Here is a 24,955-nt window from a genome sequence, read left to right as displayed (position 1 = left end):
AGAAAGAAAGGGTCCAGATTGTCTAGCCCAGATGATTTGTAGGGGTCCAGATTTTGCAGCTCTTTCAGAACATCATCTGTTGGGGCGGTATGCAAATTGGAGTGGGTCTAGGGTTTCTGGGATAATGGTGTTGATGTGAGCCATGACCAGCCTTTCAAAGCACTTCATGGATACAGACGTGAGTGCTACGGGTCAGTAGTCATTTAGACAGGTTACCTTAGTGTTATTGGGCACAGGGACTATGGTGGTCTGCTTGAAACATGTTGGTATTACAGACTTAGACAGGGAGAACGGTTTAAAATATCAGTGAAGACACTTTCCAGTTGGTCAGCGCATGCTTGGAGTACACGTCCTGGTAATCCGTCTGGCCCTGCGGCCTTGTGAATGTTGACCTGTTTAAAGGTCTTACTCACATTGACTACGGAGAGCGTGATCACACAGTTGTCCGGAACAGCTGATGCTCTCATGCATGTTTCAGTGTTACTTGCCTCGAAGCGAGCATAGAAGTAATTTAGCTCATCTGGTAGGCTCGTGTCACTGGGCAGCTCGCGGCTGTGCTTCCCTTTGTAGTCTGTAATAGTTTGCAAGCCCTGCCACATCCAACGAGCGTCAGAGCCAGTGTAGTACGATTCAATCTTAGTCCTGTATTGACGCTTTGCCTGTTTGATGGTTCGTCAGAGGGCATAGCGGGATTTCTTATAAGCTTCCGGGTTAGAGTCCCGCTCCTTGAAAGCGGCAGCTCTACCCTTTAGCTCAGTGCGGATGTTGCCTGTAATCCATGGCTTCTGGTTGAGGTATTTACGTACAGTCACTGTGGGGACGTCGTCATCGATGCACTTATTGATGAAGCCAGTGACTGATGTGGTGTACTCCTCAATGCTATCTGAAGAATCCCGGAACATGTTCCAGTCTGTGCTGGATAAACAGTCCTGTAGCTTAGCATCTGCTTCATCTGACCACTTTTCTATTGACAGTCACTGGTGCTTCCTGCTTTAGTTTTTGCTTGTAAGCAGGAATCAGGAGGATATAATTATGGTCAGATTTGCCAAATGGAGGGCGAGGGAGAGCTTTGTATGCGTCTCTGACAGTCCGAATACTAAGGAGATGACATGGTAGAATAGAACTGACAGTCAGAATACTAAGGAGATGACATGTCAGAATAGAACTGACAGTCAGAATACTAAGGAGATGACATGGTAGAATAGAACTGACAGTCAGAATACTAAGGAGATGACATGTCAGAATAGAACTGACAGTCAGAATACTAAGGAGATGACATGGTAGAATAGAACTGACAGTCAGAATACTAAGGAGATGACATGTCAGAATAGAACTGACAGTCAGAATACTAAGGAGATGACATGTCAGAATAGAACTGACAGTCAGAATACTAAGGAGATGACATGGTAGAATAGAACTGACAGTCAGAATACTGTCCTCAGGTTGTCAATGAGATAATGAAACATCCAGCAGACTTTTTACAGCTCTGACCCGTCACATTACAGCCTCATATCTCCTTCCTTCCCTCCCTCCCTCCCTCCCTCCCTCCCAGGGTAGATTATGTGTCTGTTCGGCGGCTGGCAGTTGATAAGTGACTTCCTGTAACCTTTGACCCCCCCCCCCCCCCCCCCCGCCCCAAGTATCACTTTACTGACTCTGTACTGTGTGTATACAGTCATGGCCAAAATTGTTGGCACCCCTGAAATTTTTCCAGAAAATGAAGTATTTCTCACAGAAAAGTATTGAAATTACACATGTTTTGCTATGCACATGTTTATTTCCTTTGTGTGTATTGGAATAACACAAAACAAACAGGAAAAAAGCAAATTTGACATAATTTCACACAAAACTCAAAAAATGGGCCGGACAAAATGATTGGCACCCTTAACTTAATATTTAGTTGCACACCCTTTGGAAAAAATAACTGAAATCAGTCGCTTCCTATAACCATCAATAAGCTTCTTACACCTCTCACCCGGAATTTTGGACCACTCTTCTTTTGCAAACTGCTCCAGGTCTCTCATATTGGATGGGTGCCTTTTCCCAACAGCAATTTTAAGATCTCTCCACAGGTGTTCAATGGGATTAAGATCTGGACTCATTGCTGGCCACTTCAGAACTCTCCAGCGCTTTGTTGCCATCCATTTCTGGGTGCTTTTTGAAGTATGTTTGGGGTCATTGTCCTGCTGGAAGACCCATGATCTCGGACGCAAACCCAGCTTTCTGACACTGGGCCCTACATTGCGACCCAAAATCCTTTGGTAATCCTCAGATTTCATGATGCCTTGCACACAGTCAAGGCACCCAGTGCCAGAGGCAGCAAAACAACCCCAAAACATCTTTGAACCTCCACCATATTTGACTGTAGGTACTGTGTTCTTTTCTTTGAAGGCTTCATTACATTTTCGGTAAACAGTAGAACGATGTGCTTTACCAAAAAGCTCTATCTTGGTCTCATCTGTCCATAAGACGTTCTCCCAGAAGGAATTTGGCTTACTCATGTACATTTTGGCAAACTGTAGTCTTGCTTTTTTATGTCTCTGTGTCAGCAGTGGGGTCCTCCTGGGTCTCCTGCCATAGCGTTTCATTTCATTCAAATTTCGACGTATAGTTCGCGCTGACACTGATGCACCCTGAGCCTGCAGGACAGCTTGAATTTCTTTGGAACTTGTTTGGGGCTGCTTATCCACCATCCGGACTATCCTGCGTTGCAACCTTTCATCAATTTTTCTCTTCCGTCCACGTCCAGGGAGATTAGCTACAGTGCCATGGGTTGCAAACTTCTTGATCATGTTGCGCACTGTGGACAAAGGAACATCTAGATCTCTGGAGATGGACTTGTAACCTTGAGATTGTTGATATTTTTCCACAATTTTGGTTCTCAAGTCCTCAGACAGTTCTCTTTTCCTCTTTCTGTTCTCCATGCTTAGTGTGGCACACACAGAAACACAATGCAAAGACTGAGTCAACTTCTCTCCTTTTTATCTGCTTTCAGGTGTGATTTTTAGATTGCCCACACCTGTTACTTGCCCCAGGTGAGTTTAAAGGAGCATCACATGCTTGGAACAAACTTATTTATCCACAATTTTGAAAGGGTGCCAATAACTTTGTCCGGCCCATTTTTTTAGTTTTGTGTGAAATTATGTCAAATTTGCTTTTTTCCTGTTTTTTTTTGTGTTATTCCAATACACACAAAGGAAATAAACATGTGCATAGCAAAACATGTGTAATTTCAATACTTTTCTGTGAGAAATACTTCATTTTCTGGAAAAATTTCAGGGGTGCCAACAATTTTGGCCATGACTGTATGTATCTGTTCACATGCTTGTGTGTGTGTGTGTGTGTGTGTGTGTGTGTGTTTGTGCATGCGTGTTACTGACCGCGTGTGTGTAATTCCCCGCTTCTTCACATGTTATTATGGGTGTGAGTGTGTGCGTGCGTGTTTTTGCGTGCCTGTGACCATGTGTCTGTGTGTGCGTGTCACGAACGTTGACGAACGAGAAGGACCAAGGCGCAGCGTGATATGCATTCATGTTTAATTAAACAAATAAACACAACGACAAAACAATTAACTAACGATACGTGACGTCCTAAGGTACACACAACAAACCTCACACGGAACAAGATCCCACAACCCACTAGTGCCAATAGGCTGCCTAAGTATGGTCCCCAATCAGAGACAACAAGCGACAGCTGCCTCTGATTGGGAACCACACCGGCCAACATAGATCTAGACATACTAGATTCACAACATAGAACAAAACACAGCAAGGAAAATACACACCCTGACTCAACATCCAAGCGTCCTCTGAGTCAGGGCGTGACAGCGTGTGTGTTACCTGGGAATTGTTGCTCGATGTCTCCATCTTCTCCTGTGACTTGTCCCTGGCTAGCTTCGCTGCTTCCTTCACCTCCTGGAACTTCTCAGCAAACTGAAACAAGATGAGAAAAATAAAACAAAGGAAAAAGATTGATCAATCAAAATAAATAAATAAAATTTTCAAAACATATCACTGGAGACAAGCGATGTGTGTGTCTGACAGTTAATGATGATATGAACACGTCCCAAATGGGCTCTGGTCAATAGTAGTTCACTATATAAGGAATAGGGCTCTGGTCAATAGTAGTTCACTATATAAGGAATAGAGCTCTGGTCAATAGTAGTTCACTATATAAGGAATAGAGCTCTGGTCAATAGTAGTTCACTATATAAGGAATAGGGCTCTGGTCAATAGTAGTTCACTATATAAGGAATAGAGCTCTGGTCAATAGTAGTTCACTATATAAGGAATAGAGCTCTGGTCAATAGTAGTTCACTATATAAGGAATAGGGCTCTGGTCAATAGTAGTTCACTATATAAGGAATAGAGCTCTGGTCAATAGTAGTTCACTATATAAGGAATAGAGCTCTGGTCAATAGTAGTTCACTATATAAGGAATAGAGCTCTGGTCAATAGTAGTTCACTATATAAGGAATAGAGCTCTGGTCAATAGTAGTTCACTATATAAGGAATAGAGCTCTGGTCAATAGTAGTTCACTATATAAGGAATAGAGCTCTGGTCAATAGTAGTTCACTATATAAGGAATAGAGCTCTGGTCAATAGTAGTTCACTATATAAGGAATAGGGCTCTGGTCAATAGTAGTTCACTATATAAGGAATAGAGCTCTGGTCAATAGTAGTTCACTATATAAGGAATAGAGCTCTGGTCAATAGTAGTTCACTATATAAGGAATAGGGCTCTGGTCAATAGTAGTTCACTATATAAGGAATAGGGCTCTGGTCAATAGTAGTTCACTATATAAGGAATAGAGCTCTGGTTAATAGTAGTTCACTATATAGGGAATAGGGCTCTGGTCAATAGTAGTTCACTATATAAGGAATAGAGCTCTGGTCAATAGTAGTTCACTATGTAGGGAACAGGGTGCCATTTGGGATGAGGTGAGTTACTCTGACATGATGAGCACAGGGACAGAGAGACAAACTAAACTATATACTATTGATTCATTGTAAAATATGTGCAGGATAAAATCTCATGAGATCTCATAGGGGGTTCCCCAACAACAACAACAACAGATACTGGACCAAACAAACACACAGACAGGCACAATACAAACACAGCTGTAATGATGGAACAGCTTTATGTTACCAGTAGTGATGGAACAGCTTTATGTTACCAGTAGTGATGGAACAGCTTTATGTTACCGGTAGTGATGGAACAGCTTTATGTTACCGGTAGTGATGGAACAGCTTTATGTTACCGGTAGTGATGGAACAGCTTTATGTTACCAGTAGTGATGGAACAGCTTTATGTTACCAGTAGTAATGGAACAGCTTTATGTTACCGGTAGTGATGGAACAGCTTTATGTTACCAGTAGTGATGGAACAGCTTTATGTTACCAGTAGTGATGGAACAGCTTTATGTTACCAGTAGTGATGGAACAGCTTTATGTTACCGGTAGTGATGGAACAGCTTTATGTTACCGGTAGTGATGGAACAGCTTTATGTTACCAGTAGTGATGGAACAGCTTTATGTTACCAGTAGTGATGGAACAGCTTTATGTTACCGGTAGTGATGGAACAGCTTTATGTTACCGGTAGTGATGGAACAGCTTTATGTTACCAGTAGTGATGGAACAGCTTTATGTTACCAGTAGTGATGGAACAGCTTTATGTTACCAGTAGTGATGGAACAGCTTTATGTTACCGGTAGTGATGGAACAGCTTTATGTTACCGGTAGTGATGGAACAGCTTTATGTTACCAGTAGTGATGGAACAGCTTTATGTTACCGGTAGTGATGGAACAGCTTTATGTTACCGGTAGTGATGGAACAGCTTTATGTTACCAGTAGTGATGGAACAGCTTTATGTTACCGGTAGTGATGGAACAGCTTTATGTTACCGGTAGTGATGGAACAGCTTTATGTTACCGGTAGTGATGGAACAGCTTTATGTTACCGGTAGTGATGGAACAGCTTTATGTTACCGGTAGTGATGGAACAGCTTTATGTTACCGGTAGTGATGGAACAGCTTTATGTTACCGGTAGTGATGGAACAGCTTTATGTTACCAGTAGTGATGGAACAGCTTTATGTTACCAGTAGTGATGGAACAGCTTTATGTTACCGGTAGTGATGGAACAGCTTTATGTTACCAGTAGTGATGGAACAGCTTTATGTTACCAGTAGTGATGGAACAGCTTTATGTTACCAGTAGTGATGGAACAGCTTTATGTTACCAGTAGTGATGGAACAGCTTTATGTTACCAGTAGTGATGGAACAGCTTTATGTTACCAGTAGTGATGGAACAGCTTTATGTTACCGGTAGTGATGGAACAGCTTTATGTTACCGGTAGTGATGGAACAGCTTTATGTTACCAGTAGTGATGGAACAGCTTTATGTTACCAGTAGTGATGGAACAGCTTTATGTTACCAGTAGTGATGGAACAGCTTTATGTTACCAGTAGTGATGTAACAGCTTTATGTTACCAGTAGTGATGGAACAGCTTTATGTTACCAGTAGTGATGGAACAGCTTTATGTTACCGGTAGTGATGGAACAGCTTTATGTTACCAGTAGTGATGGAACAGCTTTATGTTACCAGTAGTGATGGAACAGCTTTATGTTACCGGTAGTGATGGAACAGCTTTATGTTACCGGTAGTGATGGAACAGCTTTATGTTACCAGTAGTGATGGAACAGCTTTATGTTACCAGTAGTGATGGAACAGCTTTATGTTACCAGTAGTGATGGAACAGCTTTATGTTACCAGTAGTGATGGAACAGCTTTATGTTACCGGTAGTGATGGAACAGCTTTATGTTACCAGTAGTGATGGAACAGCTTTATGTTACCGGTAGTGATGGAACAGCTTTATGTTACCAGTAGTGATGGAACAACTTTATGTTACCAGTAGTGATGGAACAGCTTTATGTTACCAGTAGTGATGGAACAGCTTTATGTTACCAGTAGTGATGGAACAGCTTTATGTTACCAGTAGTGATGGAACAGCTTTATGTTACCAGTAGTGATGGAACAGCTTTATGTTACCAGTAGTGATGGAACAGCTTTATGTTACCAGTAGTGATGGAACAGCTTTATGTTACCAATAGTGATGGAACAGCTTTATGTTACCAGTAGTGATGGAACAGCTTTATGTTACCAGTAGTGATGTAACAGCTTTATGTTACCAGTAGTGATGGAACAGCTTTATGTTACCAGTAGTGATGGAACAGCTTTATGTTACCAGTAGTGATGGAACAGCTTTATGTTACCAGTAGTGATGGAACAGCTTTATGTTACCAGTAGTGATGGAACAGTACCTTGGCCAGTTGCTGCTCGGAGGCGAACCCCAGTCCGAACACTGTGTTGGCTCTGCTGTCAGCCCATTGGCCAAACTTCTGGGAGGTCTTGGTGAAGGTCATGTTGGGGGTGATGGTGCTGTTAATGATCACCTGGAGGGAGACAGGAAATGACACGTTAGTAGGAGATTTTTCTATTGGATAAATTCAGGTAGGTCCCTCCCTATTTCATTCTGCTTATGAAACGTTTTGCAACAGAATACGCCCCAGAAGTCCTTAGGTTTTCGGCAGGCATAATGGGACCCATGTCGTCCAAAACGTTGACTCAAGTTTGCCAAAAAAGCACCTGGAAGCACCTGAATGATCATCAAGACTCTTGGAAGAATGTTCAATGGACAGATGTTTTAAAAGTATAACTTTTTGGACGACATGGTTCCCATAATGCCTGGCGAAAACCAAACACTGCATACCACAGTAAGAACCTCATACCAACGGTCAAGCATGGTGGTGGTGTGATGGTTTGGGGATGCTTTGCTGCCTCAGGATCTGGACGACTTGCCTTAATAGAAGGAACCGTGAATTCTGCTCTGAATCAGATAATTCTACAGGAGAATGTCAGGCCATCCGTCTGAGCTGAAGCACAGCTGGGTCATGCAGCAAGACAATGATCCAAAACACACAATCAAGTCTACATGAAAAAGGCTAAAAAGCAACAAATTGGAAGTTTTGGAATGGCCTAGTCAAAGTCCAGACCAAATCCCAATTGAGATGTTGTGGCAGGACTTGAATGGAGCAGTTCATGCTTGAAAACCCACAAATGTCGCTGAGTTACAGCGGTTCTCAATGCAAGAGCGGGCCAGAAAATCCTCCACAGCGACTGATCAACAACTGTAGGAAGCATTTGGTTGGAGTCATTGCAGCTAAAGGTGGCACAACCAGTTATTGAGTGTAAGGGGGCAATTACTTTTTCACACAGGGGCATTGGGTGTTGCATAACTTTGTTTATGAAATAAATGAAATAAGTATGTTATTCTTGTGTTATTTGTTCACTCAGGTTCCCTTTACCTAATATTAGGTTTTGGTTGAAGATCTGATAACGTTCAGTATAAAAAAATATGCAAAAGTAGAGAAAATTAGAAAGGGGGCAAATCCTTTTTCAAGGCACTGTATAATTACTATCGGTGCTGGGTAGGACTGGGCTGGCCAAGACACGCCTTATCCCACCGCGCAGGACAGCATGGTTCTGTGTGTATCAAACTCTGTGGTCTCCAAAATCTATAGAAAACATTAGCAGAAGTGCTCCCATTGAGAAATCAAAAATATAGATTTCTTTAAGCCACAACTTATTTTGTTCTCAGTACATCTAAAATAATCTTCTTGTACAAGATTTAGAAGTGAAGCCAACCATTTAGCTTATACAATAGAACTCTGGCCAAAGATCGAGCCCTATGCAGCATCAGAAACCAAAGCAAAGTGAAATAACTCAATTGCTTGTTGGCAAAAAAAATAAAAAATAAACCCCACTTCCGCTAATAGTCTCCTTCCCGTCTCCACGGAGAAAGAAAGAAGCCTCATTTCCATAACGACAAGAGAAAAGAGGTTGAGGCTTTATGCAATCTCAAAAGGAGCAGAGTAATATCAGGACAATTAGATTGGTTTCCTTGCCTTCAGAATCTCTGCCGCACGCTCTCACACACACACACACACACACACACACACACACACACACACACACCGCCTCCAACTATGTCCAGTATGCACGTATCCATACAGCCCACTGACCGCTATAATGGTCATTACGACTCCAAGGTCATTACCCAAATGGCACCTTATTCCCTATATAGTGCACTACTTTTGACCAGAGCCCTATAGAATTATATAGTGAATAGGGTGTCATTTGGGACACGATCCCCTCTCTGTTACAGTGTAGTTCAGCTGTTATACTAGTAGCTGTTTAACAGGCCTGTTACCGTAGCATGATAACATTACATTTATTAATAGAGTCACGAGTATGAAACTGAATGGGAATTTTTCATACATATTTTAATTGGCTACACATACTATTTGTATTTTATATATACACACTATCACTCAAAAGTTTGGACACACCTACTAATTCAAGGGTTTTTCAAAAAAAATTACATTGTAGAATAATAGTGAAGACCTCAAACTATGAAATAACACATATGGAATCATGTAGTAACCAAAAAAAAGTGTTCAACAAATCAAAATATATTTGAGATTTGAGATTCTTCAAGTAGCCACCCTTTGCCTTGATGACAGCGTTGCACACTCTTGGCATTCTCTCAACCAGCTTCACCTGGAATGCTTTTCCAACAGTCTTGAAGGTGTTCCTACATACAGTTGAAGTCAGAAGTTTACACACACTTAGGTTGGAGTCATTAAAACTCGTTTTTCAACCACTCCACAAATTTCTTGTTAACAAACTATAGTTTTGGCAAGTCGGTTAGGACATCTACTTTGTGCATGACAAGTAATTTTTCCAACAATTGTTTACAGACAGATTATTTCACTTATAATTCACTGTATCACAATTCCAGTGGGTCAGAAGTTTACATACCCTAAGTTGACTGTGCCTTTAAACAGCTTGGAAAACTCCAGAAAATGATGTCATGGCTTTAGAAGCTTCTGATAGGCTAATTGACATCATTTGAGTCAATTGGAGGTGTACCTGTGGATGTATTTCAAGGCCTACCTTCAAACTCAGTGCCTCTTTGCTTGACATCATGGGAAAATCAAAATAAATCAGCCAAGACCTCAGAAAAAGAATTGTAGACCTCCACAAGTCTGGTTCATCCTTGGGAGCAATTTCCAAACGCCTGAAGGTACAACGTTCATCTGTACAAACAATAGTACGCAAGTATAAACACCATGGGACCACGCAGCCATCATACCGCTCAGGAAGGAGACGCGTTCTGTCTCCTAGAGATGAACGTACTTTGGTGCGAAAAGTGCAAATCAATCCCAGAACAACAGCAAAGGACCTTGTGAAGATGCTGGAGGAAACAGGTACAAAAGTATCTATATCCACAGTAAAACGAGTCCTATATCGACATAACCTGAAAGGCCGCTCAGCAAGGAAGAAGCCACTGCTCCAAAACCGCCATAAAAAAGCCTGACTACGGTTTGCAACTGCACATGGGGACAAAGATCGTACTTTTTGGAGAAATTTCCTCTGGTCTGATGAAACAAAAATAGAACTGTTTGGCCATAATGACCATTGTTATGTTTGGAGGAAAAATGGGATGCTTGCAAGCCGAAGAACACCATCCCAACCGTGAAGCACGGGGGTGGCAGCATCATGCTGTGGGGGTGCTTTGCTGCAAGATGGACTGGTGCACTTCACAAAATAGATGGCATCATGAGGAAGGAAAATTATGTGGATAAATTGAAGCAACATCTCAAGACATCAGTCAGGAAGTTAAAGCTTGGTCGCAAATGGACAATGACCCCAAGCATACTTCCAAAGTTGTGGCAAAATGGCTTAAGGACAACTGTAACTGTCAACTGTAGGGAGAGCGGACTGGCATGATCATATGCAGCTCCAAAAACTGTTTGGTGATCAACAATATTAACTGTTTACCTTGCAAGCTCACCAGCAATGGAGCATCAAGCAACAACTACTAGCATAGGCCTACTGGTCTTTCAGTATGAAATTGCTTGAAATGTATATGAAGCTTGAATTTGGAATTTGTTGTTAAAATTAATTATTACATAATCAAAATGTGTTAATAATGAAAAGGGCTGTCTGGTAGCCTCAATAAATGGACAAAGATTTGTAGTTGAACAAGCTATTGCATGTATAGTTTATTTTTTATTTTACTTGAAAAAAACGTATGACTTGGACTTGACTCGAGACTCAAACCTTTCTACTTGGGACTCAACTTGAGACTCCGACCTTGTGACTGGAGACTCCGACCTTGTGACTGGAGACTCCGACCTTGTGACTGGAGACTCCGACCTTGTGACTGGAGACTCCGACCTTGTGACTGGAGACTCCGACCTTGTGACTGGAGACTCCGACCTTGTGACTGGAGACTCCGACCTTGTGACTGGAGACTCCGACCTTGTGACTGGAGACTCCGACCTTGTGACTGGAGACTCCGACCTTGTGACTGGAGACTCCGACCTTGTGACTGGAGACTCCGACCTTGTGTCTTCAGAATCCGACCTTGTGTCTTCAGACTCCGACCTTGTGACTGGAGACTCCGACCTTGTCACTGGAATAATAGTGACTTGCTCCCACCTCTGGTAACCTCCATTTGAATTGGAATCATATTACACAGACTCAACACAAGCGAGAACACCCATCCACAAACACTTACAAACAAAAAAAAAACATTCTCTGTCCCACTCTCTCTTGCTGAGTAGCACAGGGAAATGATCCTAATAATTAAGAGACAACACAAGACATGTTAATTACCATGCACCCCTTGTCTCATAGCAACATGGCTCTGCTTCCAGAATTAGGACTAGGAATAATTGACAACCACTCTCTTCCTCTCCTTCTTCCTCTCCTCTCTCCTCCTCTCTCCTCCTCTCTCCTCCTCTCTCCTCCTCTCCTTCCTCCTCTCCTTCCTCCTCTCCTCCTCTCCTTCCTCTCCTTCCTCCGCTCCTTCTTCCTCCTCCTCTTCTCTCCTTCTTCCTCTCCTTCCATCTCCTTCTTCCTCTCCTCCTTCTTCCTCCTCCTCTTCATTATCACCCGTCTCCCTCTTTCCCCTCCATATCTCCCTCTCTCCCTCCATCTCTTCCTCATCCACCCATCTCGCTCCCTCATCCTCCTGTCTCTCTTTGCCTGTCCCACATCTTCCCTTTTTTATATTTCCCTCACCAGCCCATCTCTCTCTCTCACCCTCTCTGCCGAGAAGCTGTCTAACACTTATATTTTCAGACCTCACAGAGAGACCTCACACCTCACTGAGAGCCCAGAACACTGTCCAAATAAGACAAGAATGACAGATCCAACCCCCCAGAGCGTTGTATTTACAATAAAAGGCTCTGTAAAACACTACCTCAGACAAGAGAACTAGAAGAGACAGGGGGAGTTAGACAACAACCTTCTGACACGCTTTAGAAACGCTGCTCAGGTCGTTGTCAAGGTTATCTAGAGGTGACTGTTGCTAGGGGTCGAGGAAGACTATTCTCTGAGATGTCAAAGAATTTGAAATTCGCATGTTGTATGTTTTCTATGCATGCACACAACCCTCCTATCCTCCACCCCATCTATCCTCCACCCCTTCTATCCTCCACCCCTTCTATCCCCCTATACACCCCTTCTATCCTCCTATACACCCCTTCTATCCTCCTATACACCCCTCCTATCCTCCACCCTTTCTATCCTCTTATACACCCCTTCTATCCCCCTATACACCCCTTCTATCCTCCTATACACCCCTTCTATCCTCCTATACACCCCTTCTATCCTCCACCCCTCCTATCCTCCACCCCTTCTATCCTCCACCCCTTCTATCCTCCACCCCTTCTATCCTCCACCCCTTCTATCCTCCTCTACACCCCTTCTATCCCCCTATACACCCCTTCTATCCTCCTATACACCCCATCTATCCTCCTATACACCCCTTCTATCCTCCTATACACCCCTTCTATCCTCCTATACACCCCTTCTATCCTCCTCTACACCCCTTCTATCCTCCTCTACACCCCTTCTATCCTCCTCTACACCCCTTCTATCCTCCTCTACACCCCTTCTATCCTCCTCTACACTCTATCCTCCTATACACCCCTTCTATCCTCCTATACACCCCTTCTATCCCCCTATACACCCCTTCTATCCTCCTATACACCCCTTCTATCCCCCTATACACCCCTTCTATCCTCCTATACACCCCTTCTATCCCCCTATACACCCCTTCTATCCTCCTATACACCCCTTCTATCCTCCACCCCTTCTATCCCCCTATACACCCCATCTATCCCCCTATACACCCCATCTATCCCCCTATACACCCCTTCTATCCTCCTATACACCCCTTCTATCCCCCTATACACCCCTTCTATCCCCCTATACACCCCTTCTATCCCCCTATACACCCCTTCTATCCTCCTATACACCCCTTCTATCCTCCTATACACCCCTTCTATCCTCCACCCCTTCTATCCCCCTATACACCCCTTCTATCCTCCTATACACCCCTTCTATCCTCCACCCCTTCTATCCCCCTATACACCCCATCTATCCTCCTATACACCCCATCTATCCCCCTATACACCCCTTCTATCCTCCTATACTCCCCTCCTATCCTCCTATACACCCCTTCTATCCTCCTATACACCCCTTCTATCCTCCTATACACCCATTCTATCCTCCACCCCTTCTATCCCCCTATACACCCCTTCTATCCCCCTATACACCCCTTCTATCCTCCTATACACCCCTTCTATCCTCCTATACACCCCTTCTATCCTCCTATACACCCCTTCTATCCTCCTATACACCCCTTCTATCCCCCTATACACCCCTTCTATCCTCCTATACACCCCTTCTATCCTCCTATACACCCCTTCTATCCTCCTATACACCCCATCTATCCTCCTATACACCCCTTCTATCCCCCTATACACCCCTTCTATCCTCCTATACACCCCTTCTATCCCCCTATACACCCCTTCTATCCTCCTATACACCCCTTCTATCCCCCTATACACCCCTTCTATCCTCCACCCCTTCTATCCCCCTATACACCCCTTCTATCCTCCTATACACCCCTTCTATCCTCCTATACACATCTTACATTTTAGTCATTTAGCAGACGCTTTTATCCAGAGCGAATTACAGTTAGTGAGTGCATACATTTTTCATACTGGCCCCCCGTGGGAATCGAACCCACAATTCTGGCGTTGCAAGCGCCATGCTCTACCAACTGAGCTACAGGAGGCGCTACACCCCTTCTATCCTCCGCCCCCTTCTATCCTCCGCCCCTTCTATCCTCCGCCCCCTCCCTATCCTCCGCCCCTTCTATCCTCCGCCCCCTTCTATCCTCCGCCCCTTCTATCCTCCGCCCCTTCTATCCTCCGCCCCCTTCTATCCTCCGCCCCCTTCTATCCTCCGCCCCCTTCTATCCTCCGCCCCCTTAATCTCTTCTATGGTCCCTGGTCCACTACACACTTCATACTGTATTCTAGTTGTGGCTCATCCTATATAACTACTGCTGTACACACCTTTTCTATTCATATACTGTCCACACTGTCTATACACACACACACACACACACCTCTGTCTATATCTATATATATATATATATATATATATATATATTCTGGACATTGCTAGTTTTTGGGGGGATTTGTGTGTATTGTTAGATATTACTGCACTGTTGGATTTAGAAACACAAGCATTATGCTGCACCTGCGATAACATCTGCTAAATATGTGTACGCGACCAATCCAATAAAATGTGATTTAATTTTGAGGTAGTTCCACTGAATAGTGAATCGGTGCCATGTGGGACTCATCCCAAGTCACTGATAAAAGACAGGTTTGTTCACAGGGAACAAAGGAGATTCAGTCTTCAGTATGTGTCTAAGATCTCCCTGACATGTCGTGGTCCTATGTGTTAACATAACTAACTGGAGTCATCAGTCTCAATAATTCACACTCTCTGTGTGTGATCTCTGCCAGTCATGTGATGTGTAGGATAATCAGCCAGGGGGATATCATCCACTTTACACCACAACATACACACACACACACACAACTCTCAGCATTCCACTGAGATCTCTAAACAGCTTATTGATCTCAGTAGCTGTACCTGGAGGTCGTCGCTTGTTTTGACAGTGTGTGTCAGTTAGAAGCTATGTCCCAAATGGGCATCCTATTCCCTACAGAGTGCACTAATGTACATCTGACACGGCTCTAAAGTAGTGCACTGTAGAGGGACTAGGGTGGCATTTGGGACGCAGGAGCAGCATGTTAAATGAAGCAGGTCTAAGGAGGCTGATGACACCGCCAGTGATCTGAATGTCATCGTCAACACCCTCCTAGCTTAGCCTCCCCACACAGTTGAAATGAGAAACTAACTCAGAGGGATACAGTATTAACTTCTTCCCAAATCTAAAATCACCCACAGAGACAGAGAGAGACAGAGAGAGAGAGACAGAGAGACAGAGACAGAGAGAGAGAGAGAGAGAGACAGAGAGAGAGAGGGGGTGAGAGAGAGTGGGTGTTTGAGGCGTGTGTCAGGTTGCCAACCCATTAGCATGGTGATGACTCAGGCCCTGTTCATCCTCTCCATATGAAGGGATGAAGAGATGAGAGGAGGAGGAGGAGAAAAGGGAATGAAGATGCACCCCTTGTAGGACTACACTGGGCTGGGCTGGGCTGGGTAGGACTACACTGGGCTGGGCTGGGCTGGGTAGGACTACACTGGGCTGGGCTGGGCAGGACTACACTGGGCTGGGCTGGGTAGGACTACACTGGGCTGGGCTGGGTAGGACTACACTGGGCTGGGCTGGGCTGGGCTGGGCAGGACTACACTGGGCTGGGCTGGGTAGGACTACACTGGGCTGGGCTGGGTAGGACTACACTGGTCTGGGCTGGGTAGGACTACACTGGGCTGGGCTGGGCAGGACTACACTGGGCTGGGCTGGGCAGGACTACACTGGGCTGGGCTGGACTACACTGGGCTGGGCTGGGCAGGACTACACTGGGCTGGGCTGGGCAGGACTACACTGGGCTGGGGTAGGACTACACTGAGCTGGGCTGGGCTGGGTAGGATTACACTGAGCTGAGCTGGGCTGGGCTGGGCTGGGCTGGGTAGGACTGAGCTGGGCTGGGCTGGGTAGGACTGAGCTGGGCTGGGCTGGGCTGGGTAGGACTACACTGGGCTGGGCTGGGTAGGATTACACTGAGCTGGGCTGGGCTGGGCTGGGTAGGACTACACTGAGCTGGGCTGGGCTGGGCTGGGCTGGGTAGGATTACACTGAGCTGGGCTGGGCTGGGCTGGGTAGGATTACACTGAGCTGAGCTGAGCTGGGCTGGGCTGGGCTGGGCTGGGTAGGACTACACTGGGCTGGGCTGGGCTGGGTAGGTATGAGTTGTATTGGTTGTGACAGTGTCTGCTGACCACGCAGAATCTGCAGAGTCAGTGTTTCACAAACACACAACCAATGGAAGGAGGAGGAATGGAGGGAGGAGGAATGGGGAGGAAAAAGGAGGGTGAGAGGAGAGGAGCGGAGGTTGAAGAGAGAGGAGCGGGGGTTGAAGAGAGAGGAGCGGGAGTTGAAGAGAGGGGGGCGGGGGTTGAAGAGAGGGGGGCGGGGGTTGAAGAGAGGGGGAGCGGAGGTTGAAGAGAGGGGAGCGGAGGTTGAAGAGAGGGGAGCGGAGGTTGAAGAGAGGGGAGCGGAGGTTGAAGAGAGGGGGGCGGAGGTTGAAGAGAGGGGGGCGGAGGTTGAAGAGAGAGGGGCGGAGGTTGAAGAGAGGGGAGCGGAGGTTGAAGAGAGGGGGAGCGGAGGTTGTAGAGAGGGGGAGCGGAGGTTGAAGAGAGGGGGCGGAGGTTGAAGAGAGGGGGGCGGAGGTTGAAGAGAGGGGGGCGGAGGTTGAAGAGAGGGGGAGCGGAGGTTGAAGAGAGGGGGCGGAGGTTGAAGAGAGGGGGAGCGGAGGTTGAAGAGAGGGGGAGCGGAGGTTGTAGAGAGGGGGGCGGAGGTTGAAGAGAGGGGGGCGGAGGTTGAAGAGAGGGGGGCGGAGGTTGAAGAGAGGGGGGCGGAGGTTGAAGAGAGAGGAACGGAGGTTGAAGAGAGGGGGAGTGGAGGTTGAAGAGAGGGGGAGCGGAGGTTGAAGAGAGGGGGAGCGGAGGTTGAAGAGAGGGGGAGCGGAGGTTGTAGAGAGGGGGGCGGAGGTTGAAGAGAGGGGGGCGGAGGTTGAAGAGAGGGGGGCGGAGGTTGAAGAGAGGGGGGCGGAGGTTGAAGAGAGAGGAACGGAGGTTGAAGAGAGGGGGAGTGGAGGTTGAAGAGAGGGGGAGCGGAGGTTGAAGAGAGGATATGAGACACTGCTGACCTAATATTCCTGGGAATCTCTTCTTTCCTTCATACCGTACCAGGTTACACAGCTCAGCATCTGCTGGTTTCAATTAGTTTATTATTGGGACTAAAACCAGCAAAGAATACAGACACTCCCCCACCAGAATACAGAACCCCCCTGGGATACAGACCACCAACCCCCCCCCCCCCCCCCCCCCCGGGATACAGACATACCCCCCCCCAGGATAGACACAACCCACCAGGATACAGACCACCAACCCCCCCCCAAAGATACAGACATACCCCCCCCCAGAATATAGACATACCCCCTGCTTAAGAGCAGTAGTCATGTCAAGACAGAGAGAAATCATGTCCTAACACACAAATAGCACTATCCACCAGGGATGACCAATGACATGCCAGTTTGGAGTCAGTGAATAGCTAGCTACAGTACTAAATCATGTCTGACCACCAGCGGTCCTCTCTGTCAGTCGCTCTCTCCTCTGTGCCAGGACAGGAGCAGTCTGACCCCCAGCAGTCCTCTCTGTCAGTCGCTCTCTCCTCTGTGCCAGGACAGGAGCAGTCTGACCCCCAGCGGTCCACTCTGTCAGTCGCTCTCTCCTCTGTGCCAGGACAGGAGCAGTCTGACCCCCAGCGGTCCTCTCTGTCAGTCGCTCTCTCCTCTGTGCCAGGACAGGAGCAGTCTGACCCCCAGCAGTCCTCTCTGTGAGTCGCTCTCTCCTCTGTGCCAGGACAGGAGCAGTCTGACCCCCAGCGGTCCTCTCTGTCAGTCGCTCTCTCCTCTGTGCCAGGACAGAAGCAGTCTGACCCCCAGCAGTCCTCTCTGTCAGTCGCTCTCTCCTCTGTGCCAGGACAGGAGCAGTCTGACCCCCAGCGGTCCTCTCTGTCAGTCGCTCTCTCCTCTGTGCCAGGACAGGAGCAGTCTGACCCCCAGCGGTCCTCTCTGTCAGTCGCTCTCTCCTCTGTGCCAGGACAGGAGCAGTCTGACCCCCAGCAGTCCTCTCTGTCAGTCGCTCTCTCCTCTGTGCCAGGACAGGAGCAGTCTGACCCCCAGCAGTCCTCTCTGTCAGTCGCTCTCTCCTCTGTGCCAGGACAGGAGCAGTCTGACCCCCAGCAGTCCTCTCTGTCAGTCGCTCTCTCCTCTGTGCCAGGACAGGAGCAGTCTGACCCCCAGCGGTCCTCTCTGTCAGTCGCTCTCTCCTCTGTGCCAGGACAGGAGCAGTCTGACCCCCAGCAGTCCTCTCTGTCAGTCGCTCTCTCCTCTGTGCCAGGACAGGAGCAGTCTGACCCCCAGCAGTCCTCTCTGTCAGTCGCTCTCTCCTCTGTGCCAGGACAGGAGCAGTCTGACCCCCAGCAGTCCTCTCTGTCAGTCGCTCTCTCCTCTGGGACAGGACAGGAGCAGTCTGACCCCCAGCGGTCCTCTCTGTCAGTCGCTCTCTCCTCTGTGCCAGGACAGGAGCAGTCTGACCACCAGCGGTCCTCTCTGTCAGTCGCTCTCTCCTCTGTGCCAGGACAGGAGCAGTCTGACCCCCAGCGGTCCTCTCTGTCAGTCACTCTCTCCTCTGTGCCAGGACAGGAGCAGTCAGTCAGGGGGTTTCCATAGAACAGGCAGACTTCCAGGACCAGAGAGAGAGCGCATGCAGACTAAGGGACGTTCAAGGGGCTGGGAGATACTGTGTGTGTTTCCCAGGAGGTAGAGAGGGACTGGGGAACTGGTAAACAGACTGTAGAAGCCTTGAAGTGCCAACTCAGATAACTCTGTGAGCCACATGAGAGCCTGAGGGATCATCTAATTCTGGCCCCAGATGGTCGGAGAAGGAAATGAAAAAACATGACTGCTTTCTGAGGTTAATACAACAATCTCATCGAACCAAATACATTTGGAGCAAAAAGATGAAAGAAAAACTCTACCACAATCAATCAATCAATTTTATTTTATATAGCCCTTCTTACATCAGCTAATATCTCGAAGTGCTGTACAGAAACCCAGCCTAAAACCCCAAACAGCTAGTAATGCAGGTGTACACAAAGATAATTAGTGGACTAAAAATAGTGTTTTGAAAGTACGCCCAGAAATGGTTTCTGCTGAATTAAAATTGGGAGCTCAGCTAGGGTTTATGGGATGTCTCTCTATGATCTAGTCCTACTGTTCAGAAGGCCTCTATGGGCTCTACACAAAAACACCTGATACAGACGGGTATTAGCTACATACCTAGGCTACACCTGATACACAGACGGGTATTAGCTTACATACCTAGGCTACACCTGATACACAGACAGGTATTAGCTTACATACCTAGGCTACACCTGATACACAGACAGGTATTAGCTTACATACCTAGGCTACACCTGATACACAGACAGGTATTAGCTTACATACCTAGGCTACACCTGATACACAGACAGGTATTAGCTTACATACCTAGGCTACACCTGATACACAGACGGGTATTAGCTTACATACCTAGGCTACACCTGATACACAGACAGGTATTAGCTACATACCTAGGCTACACCTGATACACAGACGGGTATTAGCTACATACCTAGGCTACACCTGATACACAGACAGGTATTAGCTTACATACCTAGGCTACACCTGATACACAGACAGGTATTAGCTTACATACCTAGGCTACATCCCCAAATGGCACTACATTCCCTTTATAGTGCACTATGTGGGGAATAGGGTGAAATTTGGGACGCACACCTAAAGTTAGACAGACACGCCTTTCAGCCTTGTGTCCATGCAGGAGAAATAACACGTCTGGTTTTAGGTAGAAATAAATGTCTGCTTCCATTGGAGAGCGGAGTTGAGTTTGTTCAGTTTGAACACTTCCTTCCATTGGAGAGCGGAGTTGATTCTGTTCAGTTGGAACACTTCCTTCCATTGGAGAGCTGAGTTGATTATGTTCAGTTGGAACACTTCCTTCCATTGGAGAGCGGAGTTGATTCTGTTCAGTTTGAACACTTCCTTCCATTGGAGAGCGGAGTTGATTCTGTTCAGTTTGAACACTTCCTTCCATTGGAGAGCTGAGTTGATTCAGTTCAGTTTGAACACTTCCTTCCATTGGAGAGCTGAGTTGATTCTGTTCAGTTTGAACACTTCCTTCCATTGGAGAGCGGAGTTGATTCTGTTCAGTTGTAACACTTCCTTCCATTGGAGAGCTGAGTTGATTCTGTTCAGTTTGAACACTTCCTTCCATTGGAGAGCGGAGTTGATTCTGTTCAGTTTGAACACTTCCTTCCATTGGAGAGCGGAGTTGATTCTGTTCAGTTTGAACACTTCCTTCCATTGGAGAGCGGAGTTGATTCTGTTCAGTTGTAACACTTCCTTCCATTGGAGAGCGGAGTTGATTCTGTTCAGTTGGAACACTTCCTTCCCTCAACCCTGACGTTGATGACGTCAGAGTCAATAGGTTGGTGTCTACACCGTAGAGAAGAGTGTCTATGTGGGCAACGTGATGTGTCTGGCTTGTGCCAGGTGTACAGGTGGAAACTAAGACATGGATCTCACAGCAAACACTATCGAGGGAGACAGGTCATGTTCAGTAGCTAGGGGGAGGTGGGTAGAAGCCTGACCATGTTCAGTAGCTAGGGGGAGGTGGGTAGAAGCCTGACCATGTTCAGTAGATAGGGGGAGGTGGGTAGAAGCCTGACCATGTTCAGTAGATAGGGGGAGGTGGGTAGAAGCCTGACCATGTTCAGTAGCTAGGGGGAGGTGGGTAGAAGCCTGAGCATGTTCAGTAGATAGGGGGAGGTGGGTAGAAGCCTGACCATGTTCAGTAGCTAGGGGGAGGTGGGTAGAAGCCTGACCATGTTCAGTAGATAGGGGGAGGTGGGTAGAAGCCTGACCATGTTCAGTAGATAGGGGGAGGTGGGTAGAAGCCTGACCATGTTCAGTAGCTAGGGGGAGGTGGGTAGAAGCCTGACAACCCCCCTGACTAGCTGGGTTGTATAGTAATGCATGGTTGATCTGTTCTCTGCATCATGCTCAGTGAGGTTTCACTGTCTGAGAGGAGATAGGAGCCAACGTCAAGCTGATCTTCATTTAGACACTGTAGCTGTTGGCTGGCTGGCTGGCTGGCTGGCTGGCAGGCAGGCAGGCAGGCAGGCAGGCAGGCAGGCAGGCAGGCAGGCAGGCAGAGAACGCAAGAGTGTGTGTGTGTGTGTGTGTGTGAGTGAGAGAGAGAGTGTGTGTGTGAATATGGTGTGTGTGGGTGGGGTGCTCCAGGAGTTGCCCTTTAAAGGTTCTTCTCCTAGCCGTCACCCCCCCACCCCCTTCCCTCACCCCCTCCCCTCACATTACCCAGTGACAACACATCAGGGGGGTCGTCTCCTCCTCACCCTCTCATAGCCTCAGCAGACTCTCTGAGGGTCGTCTCCTCCTCACCCTCTCATAGCCTCGGCAGACTCTCTGAGGAAAATACTAATTACCCCTTCTATCCACAACACACACACACACACACACACACACACACACAGTGATATCAATTGTTTGAGAGTAAGGCTGACCACATTTAGTCGACTGGTTGATTGTTTGGTTGATAGGCTGTTGGGTCAACAGATTTCTTTAGTCGAACAGTAGCAAAAACAATAATAATATCATGGTGTACAAGACGCCTGTCTGATTGGCTCCTGTCTGAGCGGACTGATCCATTGTGGAGGCCGTGGCGATGGCACAGTCCATCAGTCTAAGACAATGCGGCGGAGGCAGCGGCGGAGTTAGGAGACGAGAAAACAGCACTTGCCTTAATTGTCTTAAGAAAATGGAGGAGCTTGGAAAAGCCAAATTAATTAGGACGATAGTCAATAACCTAACTGTTAAATCTGCCTGGCTTTACAAATCATCCATATATTACACTATACTGTCTATACAAAAGTATGTGGACACCCCTTCAAATTAGTGAATTTCGGCTATTTCAGCCACACCCGTTGCTGACAGGTGTATAACATCGAGCACACCGCCGTGCAATCTCCATAGACAAACCTTGGCAGTAGAATGGCCTTACTGAAGAGCTCAAAGAATTTCAACGTGGCACCGTCATAGGATGCCGCCTTTCCAACAAGTCAGTTTAATCAGATTTCTGGCCTGCTAGAGCTGCCCCGGTCAACTGTAAGTGCTGTTATTGTGAAGTGGAAACGTCTAGGAGCAACAACGGCTCAGCCGCAAAGTGGTAGGCCACACAAGCTCACAGAACAGGACCGCCGAGTGCTGAAGCGCGTAAAAATGGTCTGTCCTCGGTTGCAACGCAAACTACCAAGTTCCAAACTGCTTCTGGAAGCAGAATAACTATTTGTCGGAAGCTTCATGAAATGGGTTTCCATGGCCAAGCAGCCGCACACAAGCCTAAGCGTTGGCTGTAGTGGTGTAAAGCTCGTCCCCATTGGACTCTGGAGCAGTGGAAACACATTCTCTGGAGTGATGAATCACCCTTCACCATCTGGCAGTCCAACGGACGCATCTGGGTTTGGCGGATGCCAGGAGAACGCTACCTGCCCAAATGCATAGTGCCAACTGTAAAGTTTGGTGGAGGAGGAATAATGGTCTGTGGCTGTTTTTCATGGTTTGGGCTAGGCCCCTTAGTACCAGTGAAGGGAAATCTTAACGCTACAGCATACAATGACATTCTAGCTGATTCTGTGCTTCCAACTTTGTGGCAACAATTTGGGGAAGGCCCTTTCCTGTTTCAGCATGACAATGCCCCCGTGCACAAAGCAGAAATGGTTTGTCGAGATTGGTGTGGAAAAACTTGACTGGCCTGCACAGAGCCCTGACCTCAACCCCATTGAACACCTTTGGGATAAATTGTAACGGCGACTGTGAGCCAGGCCTAATCGCCCAACATCAGTGCCCGACCTCACTAATGCTCTTGTGGCTGAATGGAAGCAAGTCCCCGCAGCAATGTTCCAACATCTAGTGGAAAGCCTTCCCAGAAGAGTGGAGGCTGTTACAGCAGCAAAGGGGGGACCAACTCCATATTAATGCCCATGATTTTGGTATGAGATGTTCAATGAGCAGGTGTCCACATACCTTTGGTCATGTTTGAGTGTTTGTTTAATAGCCTACTGACTCCGTGAGCACCAAGCCTCAGGCAACCACAACATGTCGGATAAACAATTTCACAAATTCGGCTGTTTTTTAATCTTTGCTATACTGTAATAAAAAAGGCTTTACAGTTTTTTTCCCCCCGTTAGAACAGCCTCTCTGGTATTACTTACCATTTATTTAGTGTTGTTTACACTTCAGAAAAACACCATCTATAATAATAATAATAATAATAATAAACATTTATAATAATAATAATCCTCTTTTTTCTTAATCTCCTTATTGTTATTGCCATTATTATTATGATCATCATTATAATAATAAGTAATGTCGTTATCATTAGTAGGCTTAGTATAGCAGCCTTGTATAACCACCATCAAGAGCGTATCTTGTTAAGTCTTAATTTAGTCTTAAGTCTCTGTAGCTCAATTGGTAGAGCACGGCGCTTGTAACGCCAGGGTAGTGGGTTCGATCCCCGGGACCACCCATACGTAAAAATGTATGCGCACAGGACTGTAAGTCGCTTTGGATAAAAGCGTCTGCTAAATGGCATATTATTATTATTATTATTATTATTATAATACCATAACTTAGGCCTATATTTCAATACTTATATAGGCTACTGTATCAATCAAATCATTCATTCGTTCATGTCATCACACAGCACGAGTCACTCATGATTTGAAATTCAAATCAAGTTTTTAAATAAAATAAAAGCGATCCTTGAATAATTAGCGTAAACAATAAATAATACGTTCCATTTCGGAAATTGTGAATGAATGCGACTGTTTTTAGTCTTTGCTGTAATAAAGGCTTTACAAAAAAATAAAAAATAACATTACAACAGACTCTCTGGTATAGATAGATATATATATATATATATATCTCTGCTTATAACTGATTTAGTGTTGTTTACAGTGTTCCAAACAGTCTGAAAAAAATATATTGTAATCTAACAGCACCTGTTTGGTCCACATAATTTGCACGCAGCGCTTACTCCTTACCTTCTTTTTCTTGATCTCCAGTATTTTCCACAACTAGTCAAATTCATTCCACACGTCCGACTTCCCCTTTACCTCCTGAGCAACCAGTAAACATTACCCTGTTTCCAGTTTATTCGTCACGTCCTCTGCATCAATTTTACTGTCACATGTGTTCGGAGTTTGTTATAACCAATTTATTGATGTGATTATGATATGCAATAGGTCAGGCCCTATTGGTCACGTGCATGCGATGCATACATGTGTCACGTAAAGAGAGCAAGGGTTTAGGGAATGTTTTTCCTACAAAAATGAGGGATTTCGGTAACAGAACTTTTCAGTCGGAAATGGCTGTAATTGTGTTGCAGCTTCAGCAACAGGGACAGCGTGATAAACACTGCTGATGTTCTGTGGTGGTCGCTGCTAGCAGGGAGGAGAGAGACAATGGGTGCTAGTCACATAGTCCCTCACTGTAAAAAAAATAAATAATTTAACACAGCGCAACAAGTCTGAGCACAACCAAATCAATTGCGGTCAGACTCCCTCTAGCCATTTGTGTGTCTTAATTATTTCATCAAACAGATCGCTGAAAAGCATCAGGCAAGC

At 46.2% G+C, this 24,955-nt stretch overlaps 1 protein-coding gene across 1 annotated transcript in view; it reads right to left on the bottom strand.

The window, feature by feature from the left end:
- LOC311119606 (homer protein homolog 2-like) overlaps window positions 1-24,955 on the bottom strand; it is a gene marked incomplete at its 3' end in the record, with an annotated part of 69,887 nt that overhangs the window by 4,276 nt on the left and 40,656 nt on the right. Inside the window, exons 3-4 of the mRNA XM_084194284.1 lie at window positions 7,326-7,457; window positions 3,840-3,932 (exon numbers count right to left, since the gene is read on the bottom strand). Of these exons, the coding sequence (XP_084050410.1) occupies window positions 3,840-3,932; window positions 7,326-7,457 (225 nt within the window). The remainder of the gene's footprint in view (window positions 1-3,839; window positions 3,933-7,325; window positions 7,458-24,955) is intronic.

The sequence above is a fragment of the Coregonus lavaretus genome (genome assembly GCF_964263955.1).
Source record: "Coregonus lavaretus genome assembly, contig: HAP1_SCAFFOLD_428, whole genome shotgun sequence".
NCBI lineage: Eukaryota > Metazoa > Chordata > Actinopteri > Salmoniformes > Salmonidae > Coregonus > Coregonus lavaretus.
Note: the sequence above shows the minus strand (reverse complement) of the source record. Positions and strands in the feature narration are given on the sequence as shown.